General features: G+C 49.9%; 3 protein-coding genes across 3 annotated transcripts; 1 reads left to right on the plus strand and 2 right to left on the minus strand.

The window, feature by feature from the left end:
* Positions 1–425: 425 nt before the first annotated feature.
* LOC142246320 (histone H3) lies at positions 426–851 on the minus strand. Its single transcript, XM_075319356.1, has one exon. It carries the CDS (start codon positions 834–836, stop codon positions 426–428), a length of 411 nt encoding a protein of 136 aa, XP_075175471.1. The 5' UTR covers positions 837–851.
* Positions 852–1,549: 698 nt separating this feature from the next.
* Positions 1,550–2,185, minus strand: LOC142246321 (histone H1.01-like). The gene has a single exon (XM_075319357.1). The coding sequence runs from the start codon at positions 2,183–2,185 to the stop codon at positions 1,550–1,552; it is 636 nt and encodes a 211-aa protein (XP_075175472.1).
* Positions 2,186–4,505: 2,320 nt separating this feature from the next.
* LOC142246322 (histone H2A type 2-B-like) lies at positions 4,506–4,892 on the plus strand. Its single transcript, XM_075319358.1, has one exon. The coding sequence runs from the start codon at positions 4,506–4,508 to the stop codon at positions 4,890–4,892; it is 387 nt and encodes a 128-aa protein (XP_075175473.1).
* Positions 4,893–8,598: the final 3,706 nt, after the last annotated feature.

The following is an 8,598-nucleotide window of genomic DNA, read 5'->3' on the forward strand; positions in this document are numbered from 1 at the left end:
GAGCAGTATCCGCTCTATAATACAGAACCCGCGGACCCTGAATGGATGGGAATCGTGAAGCCGCGTTATCCACAGACAGGGATCTGCCCCGAATGTACAACCTGGAGACAAGAACTGCGCCCACCCCAGTCCCACAGCTACTATCAGACTCCTGGAAAAAATGAAGAAAGGTCTTAGTGGGTGTGAGGAACGGAGCAACAATACAGGGAGCGCAGGTAACATTCCGTGGGGAATGAAAACTCACCACAATCACCACTTCTGCCGCCTACACTTTTAACGGCTCTGATGGAAGAAGCCCCCACTAACTGCAGACCGAGCAGCGATAACCAGGGGGCATAAGACAGAATGGAAGATATTAGCTCGTCTCGGAGGATGTGGTGGCTCTGAGAAGAGCCTTTGTGTTGTACTCGGGGTGCAGGACAGATCTAGGCCCTCTCCCCACGGATGCGGCGGGCCAGCTGGATGTCTTTGGGCATGATGGTGACCCTCTTAGCGTGGATGGCGCACAGATTTGTGTCCTCAAACAGCCCCACCAGATAAGCCTCGCTGGCCTCCTGCAGGGCCATGACGGCCGAGCTCTGGAAGCGGAGATCGGTCTTGAAGTCCTGGGCGATTTCTCTTACCAGGCGCTGGAAGGGAAGCTTACGGATCAGCAGCTCCGTGGACTTCTGGTACCGGCGGATCTCACGGAGAGCGACTGTGCCTGGCCGGTAGCGGTGAGGCTTCTTCACTCCGCCGGTGGCGGGAGCGCTCTTCCTGGCGGCCTTAGTGGCCAGCTGCTTGCGGGGAGCTTTCCCTCCGGTGGATTTACGGGCGGTCTGCTTAGTTCTGGCCATAGCTCAGTATAGAGGAGAACAGATGTGATGAGGAGCAGCGCAGAGCAGGAGATTTATACTCTGCTGCTCGTTTTCCCGCTTCATGCAGAGCACCCTATTGGATATTTCATAAAACAACAGGAGCCGCCAATAGGGTGTGATGTCCTCGATTAATCATTGCTCACAGGAGGCGGAGCCTGAGGGCCAGTAATCCCGCCCTACAGATGCGGGTGGGGTCTCCGCAGCTCCCCCTTGTGGGTAGTGTATGTATCAGAGCAGCGGGTGTTACAGGAGCCGCCGATGTGCCTGTATTTGTAGATTCCCGCAGAGCTGTACAGCGCCGCTTCCTCCTACACATCCTAACGCGGGTTTCTATGTTCCCGGCTCCAAAATTTGATGATAGTGACTCTAGTACATGTGACTTGTAGGCTCCAATCTGCGCTCACAAGGGAGCAGCGACAGAAGAGCTCATTACACGCGCATCACTCCCGCTGCTGTGACCTGCAGGACGCGGCCGGGTGTGATCAGCTGCACACGTGATATGGCGGGAATACAGCGCCAGAGCCGGGGAATAATAACCCTCATTATAGTGACACCAGTGTGCGGGATCCTGTAGATGGCGACACTGTGCGGAAGAATGAAAATACAATGTCCGCTCCTGATCACAGCTCTGCCGGGACAAGGTGTTGGCTCTGAAAAGAGCCTTTGTGAGGAAGTATCAGGGCGGCTGCAGCTTATTTCTTAGCCGCAGGCTTCTTGGCTTTCGCCGCTTTCTTAGCCGGACTCTTGGCAGCTTTGGGTTTTGCAGCCTTCTTAGCCGGGCTCTTTGTCACCTTCTTGGGTTTCGGAGCTGCCTTCTTCTTGGGGCTCTTTGCCGCCTTCTTGGCAGCTGCGGGCTTCTTGGCCTTTTTCGGGCTCTTCTTGGCCGCGGTCGGGGCCTTCTTGGGCTTCTTAGGAGATTTGGCAGCTTTCTTGGCTGCAGCGGGTTTCTTGGCCGCAGCTGCTGGCTTCTTCTTGGCCACCTTGTCCTTGGTCTCCTGCTTCTTGTTCAGCTTGAAGGATCCGGAGGCGCCGCTGCCCTTCACCTGGAGCAGGACGCCTTTGGTGACCAGACTCTTGACGCCCAGCTTCACCCGGCTGTTGTTCTTCTCTACATCGTAGCCTCGGGCAGTCAGGACCTTCTTCACGGCGGCCAGAGAGACCCCACTGCGCTCCTTAGAGGCGGACACGGCATTGACAATCAGCTCGGAGACGCTGGGACCGGAGGGTTTCTTGCTTTTCTTGGCGGCCCCGGATTTCTTCGGCTGCTTCTTAAATTTGGCGGCCGGTTCGGCGGCAGGAGGAGCGGCGGCTGGTGCGGTCTCTGCCATCGTGTGATGCGGAAATAAAACACAAAAAAATCTCCTGTGATGAAAACACTGAGGCCGGAGCTGGAGGCGTCTGTTCTATATACAGTCTTACTGCGCACTGATTGGCTGCTGAGCTGCACCGTCCTAAGCTTCTATTGGCTGACATTGAGCACAGGCCCCGCCTTCTCCCGACCGTACCAGAGTGAAGCTCCGCTCTCCCCTTGTGCTTCCCTGCCCGGGATAAAAGCCCTTTATCGGCTACAGCCGGACGGGTGAGCGCGCTTTCTCCAGCAATTCCCATCCTCCAACATCTCCACTGAGCGTTTGTAGCCGTCACTACCAGAGAAGCCGGGAAACAGCGGAGAGAAGGTCCCGGGATCATCGCCGCCGTCCTCCCGATCTGCTCATCACTAAGGTGTCCGAGAAAATAAAACTGCTGCGGGAGCTCGTCCTCCTATTCCGGGTCCTTGTTACCACCACGGGGATCTTCACTACAATTTATATCGTACAGGCTGCAGATTATACCATGTGCGGGCGACCTGGAGCTGCTGAGAGCGCAGAAGGGTAACACAGGCGATGGCCTCCGCTGCCTGCACCTCCCTGAGCTGGAATATAAATCTACCCCGTGTGTGCAGCGTATTGGGGTAACCAGGTCTCCACATTAGTAGATCATGCCCATAGGTAGATGAGTGCAATCTCCTGCAGAATATTGTGTCTTATCCTCTCTGAAGCTTTTATCTCTGAGGCCTGTACTGGTGGGAAGAGCTGTGATGAGGCGATGACTTCACAATGCGACCCACTCCATCATCTAAAAGCAGAAAAATCCCTGTGTAATCACGGAAATATTAATTCACTCATCTGAAACAAACTGCTGTGGAAATGGTGAAATACTGAGGAAGAAGTAGAGACACAAAATGCATAACACACACACACAGCAGTATATACTGCACAATCAGCAGCCTTATGTGTCCATAATAATAATAGAGCAGTGTATAGAGCATATACAGCAGTGTGTGCATGATATACAGCAGTGTGTGCATGATATACAGCAGTGCGTGCATGATATACAGCAGTGTGTGCATGATATACAGCATTCTGCGCAGGGTGTTCAGGCTACACGGTAATGTATACACTATATACAGCAGTGCATACATGACATACAGCAGTGTGTACAGTACTGAATACACAGCAGTGTGTTGAAGATATTCAGCAGTATACAATATATACAGCAGTGTGTACAGTATATATAGCAGTGTGAAACGAGGGCTTCTCAATGCGACTCACTCCCCCATCTAAAACAAACAGGAAAAGCCCTGTGTGATCACTGAAATATTAATTCACACATCTGACACCAACTATTGTGCAAAAGGTAAAATACGGAGGAAGAAGCGCAGACCAAAAATGCAGAATTAGCACAGAGCACAGCTGTATACAATGCACAGACTGCACAACTAGCACACATCAACAGTCTTATTTGTGTCTATAATAATAAAGCAGTGTGCACATTATATGCAGCAGTTTACAGTGTGTACAGAATAGGCAGCAGTATTTCCAGTATATACAGCAGTGTATACAGTACAATTTCCTCTTATGCTTACTTTCTGCAGACTTGCAGAGAAGAGCACACGGATCATCTTCCTGATGCATCTGTGAACTTTAACAATTCTCCAAAAAGTGCTCCGAACGGTGGAAGACTGTCTGCTAAAGAGCCGGGAAGGTTTGAAGACATGGAGAAATCTGACAAGGTTCATTATAAAGGAGAAATCTAAGCTTACATGACACCAAAAAGAAAGAAAAAAAAGAAGTTTAAGCACCCAAATGCATTAAAGAGACCACCCTCTGCTTTCTTTTTGTTTTGCTCCAACTTCCGTCCTGAAGTGAAAGGAGAGCGGCCAGGTCTGACAATTAGGAACATTGCAAAGAAAGTAGGAGAGATGTGGAATAACATTTCATCAGATGACAAGGTGCAAAACTAGGCCCAAGCTGAACCCCAAAAAAGCAAAAGAGCTTTTCTAAAGGTTAAAACCAAAGAAAATCTATGAATATGTAGTTTTGTTTCTAAAACTGTATTTATTTCCGTTTTATTTAAATTCAGTGTATACAGCCGTGTGTATGATATATACAGTCGTCTGCACAGCGGGCGCAGCCTGTGACATCTGGGAGTGTCATAGGCTGCGCCCGCTGCATCTCATTGGTGTCTTCGCTAAACAAGAAGCTTCAGATCCATCCAATGGTGAGAAGGGAGGGCGGGGCAGCACCTGATAAAAGCGAATGAGGAACCAGCACTGACATCACACAAGAATTGTGTTTACTTTGAGCTGTTGGAGAGAAGATCAGAGCGATGTCTGGACGCGGCAAACAAGGAGGGAAGGCCCGCGCTAAGGCCAAGACCCGCTCATCCCGGGCAGGACTGCAGTTCCCGGTTGGTCGTGTGCACAGGCTTCTCCGCAAGGGCAATTACGCCGAGAGAGTGGGCGCCGGCGCTCCGGTCTACCTGGCCGCTGTGCTCGAGTATCTGACCGCTGAGATCCTGGAATTGGCCGGCAATGCTGCCCGGGACAACAAGAAGACCCGCATCATCCCCCGGCACCTGCAGCTGGCCGTGCGCAATGACGAGGAGCTGAACAGGCTGCTGGGTGGGGTGACCATTGCCCAGGGAGGCGTCCTGCCCAACATCCAGGCCGTGCTGCTGCCCAAGAAGACCGAGAGCGGCAAGAAGGGAAAGTGACGCCGCTGATCCGCATCATCCACAACACAAAGGCTCTTCTAAGAGCCACCACATCCTCCTCATCAGAGCTGGTGCCGCTGATATCGGCCGATGTCTGAACTTGTCGGATTGTCTGATAGAACAGGAGCACCAGGCGGTGTATAGATATATGTACTACCCGCACTCCTGTGCTGCGTTTCCTACAGAGCAGATATTCAGGGCGTGAAATGAATGGGCTGATCTGCTCCAGAGCTGACATCATGTGGTGATGGAGCAGCGGTTGCTTTTCAGTTGGCACAATTCTATAGTGTATACAGCAGCGCTCAGTATATACAGGGGAGGGAGGGTCTTGTGCTGAGGACAGAAATGTATTGTCTTTGCCGTGAAGTGGAGACGCCGGGTTTTCATATAACTTAGTGCGGCTACCTAGAAGCAATCTTACAGAAGTCACAAACTTCCCCGCTAAATAGGGTCACAGTCATGCGCAGCCGGAACTATGGATACAGGTAGCTCTGCCCGATCACCTCGTATGTTCCAGCAGGATGTGGGCGCTGCAGGGGTTTGGGGGGTAAAATAATACCCATTCTCACAGTCGCCATAGGTCAGGGGAACGGGTACTATTGTGGAGCGGGATCGGCCGATACTTGGCCAGTAATGAGTTAAATACGGGAAGGAGACGCTTGTACTGGATTATACACCCCGGTGTTATCTGTATTATCAGACACATGACAGATCAGTGACAGTTACAGCATTCCCCGGAGATCGGCAGTCCGCTCACCCCACAGCAGCAGGACAAACTGTAAAGAAGGCAGGAGCACGTGTCACAGAAAAGGAACAGAAGAAACCGTCACCACTGAGCGGGAATTTCAAATTCGTCGTAGCTCCGCCTATATACACGTCATGTCATTAAGAGCGCTCATCCGTGTGTTAACCCTTTGGTGTCACCGTATTCAGCTGCGGTTTCAGTTACTTTTCAGTCTCACGCTGCTGTGACCCTCCTGCCGTTATTGTGAACATCCCCCCAATCGCTGCTCTCCGTCCATCTGATTATAGCCTGCGCCTCTGCATATAGGGGGGATTATATTGTGAGGATTCAGGTCTGGGGCAGCTCTACAATACTCCGGATACAGCGCAGTCCTGTCCTCCAGACCTGCTGCCCCCGCACACGGTGATCGCGCTGGATGGAGGATGAGCCGCCATTATTATTATTCTGAAGGGTTATCGTTAATCTTCAGTGGCCGCCATCGATCCGAGACTAAAGTGCCCAAGACGCGGTGATTACACAGTAGTTTATAAACCCGGTACAGTTCGTCCATCTATCCAGCTGCCTCATACAGCGTTATTCCCGGTGAATATTCGCTGCACCCGATCACCCACACGGGTCTGATCCTAAAAATATCATTAAGCGGCATTAACACATTCATCTCACAGCAGAACTTTGCTTCTTACTCTGTAGTGACCGCAGCACAGCAGGATATGGACTGTACTCATATCTCCATGTTCGGCTATACCACCCCCATCATGTACCCCGGTGTTATATGATCAGCCACATGATAGATCAGTGAGAGCGAACAGCATTCACCAGGGCACAGGAGATCCGCCCTCCGCTCACCCCACAGCAGCAGGACATTGTAGCCTTTCAGGCAGATGTGGGTGGCTCTGAAAAGAGCCTTTGTGTTGTCAGAACAGAATAGAGCAGAATTAACCTCCGAAGCCGTAGAGAGTGCGGCCCTGGCGCTTCAGCGCGTACACCACGTCCATGGCGGTGACGGTCTTCCTCTTGGCGTGCTCGGTGTAGGTGACGGCGTCACGGATCACATTCTCCAGGAAAACTTTCAGGACTCCGCGAGTCTCTTCGTAGATGAGGCCGGAGATGCGCTTGACGCCTCCTCTGCGGGCGAGACGGCGGATGGCGGATGGCGGATGGCGGGCTTGGTGATGCCCTGGATGTTATCACGGAGCACCTTCCTGTGCCGCTTGGCGCCGCCTTTCCCGAGACCTTTTCCTCCTTTACCGCGACCAGACATCTTCAGAGGAGTGAGCACAGAACAAGTGATGAACGGCCGCCGGCTCCTCCTTTATGTAGAGGATGGTCGGACCAGAAGGAAAACTGAGAAGATGACGCGTGTACGGGGCGTGTTTTACAGACTGAGAACTCCGCCCTTTCCTCTGCTGATTGGCTGAATACGGAACTGAGTTTGAATTTACCGCCCTTTCTGCTTCTTCTGCAGTTCTTTTGACTCTAATATAACTTCTTCCCAATGAGAATTATCCCAAATACAGTCCATAGATAAAATCCACCGAACACTAATGTGTTATGTAAGCACCTTTCCAGATCTCCGTCATTATCTCCCCAGTCGCTTATTCCTGCAGTCTATGTACAGATCAGTTCCACAGCTACAAGCAGGAGTTCCGTGCTATAACATGATCTTACATTTTCCCAGAGAAGCGGCCTCACACTCAGGCGCCAATGTCCGGTGTGTGGAGAGATATAAACGGCTTCATCTATCACCAGCCAGAGTATGAAGATTGCTGAGTAGTAGTGCAGAGCAGGCACGGGATGATGGGAGCAGTAGTTAGGCAGCAGTCACACGGCCGTATAACTGGGGCGGGGATCGCACACAATGCTCCGACTGGCGGAGGCTCTTCCTGGCCGGAGCGTGAGAGGTCCATAGCAATAGAAGCTTAGAAAAAGCAAAATCCTTCAGATATTATCCAAGTAAATACTAGTAAAAGGATCGAGTAAATAGAGAGACCTCAGGGAGACCTGTTTGGTTACCCATGGGGTGTCTGCAAAACCACTAATAAAAAAAATGAAAAGAAAAACCGGAGAAACAAGTGGCGTATCCTGCAAAACAATGACATTTATTTGGGTACAAAAACCATATCAGATACAAATATTGAATATAAAAAAGAGGAAAAGATGACAGATGCAATAGACTTCTGGCAGGAAAAAAAAAACACTACAGACCTTTGTAATTACATATGGGTAAGTACCACCCTGCTGCCAAAGTCATAACAATTGTAGTCACAACCATGTAGCCATTCCATCAAATTATTATTTATATATAAAATTATACTATGTAGGAGGAATAAAAAAAAAAAAATCAGGGATTACATACCATTAAACAGTTTAAATCAATGCAGGGATAAAGTGCCAGCAATGCAAGGGTCTGGATATTTTAACAAAACTCCTACAAACTTACATAATTAGTACTGCCCTGCTTAAAGAAAAAAATGTACTCACAAACATCGTCACAAACATCGTCATTTCATCAAATATTAAATATTGACAAGTGCTGCAATGCTGGAAGATTTTTTAAAATAAAAACAAAAACAGGGATTACATACCAAAACAGAATAGAATGTAAATCAATGCAGGGATAAAGTGCAAGAGTCTGGCGTCCCCCCAGGAGAGGTAACAGCAGTTTGCGTGTCACAGAGCAGGCTTCATCAGACCAGAAGTGAGGGGAGTCTATTCTATTCAACTTATCATGTTTAGGTATTTAATCCCTGTTTTTGCAATAATATTCCTCCTGCTTTGCTGCACTTAATATGTCAATCAATACTTAGTATTTGATGAAATGGCTGCACGTTTGGGACTACAATTATGACTTCTTTTTTTAGCAGGGTAGTACTTACCTCTACCATTCATGTAATTAAGCAAGTGTGTAGCACTTTTGCTGCTAGATCCAAACCCTTGTACTGCTGGTGTGGCGCCCTGGAC

The sequence above is a fragment of the Anomaloglossus baeobatrachus genome, chromosome 7 (assembly GCF_048569485.1).
Source record: "Anomaloglossus baeobatrachus isolate aAnoBae1 chromosome 7, aAnoBae1.hap1, whole genome shotgun sequence".
NCBI lineage: Eukaryota > Metazoa > Chordata > Amphibia > Anura > Aromobatidae > Anomaloglossus > Anomaloglossus baeobatrachus.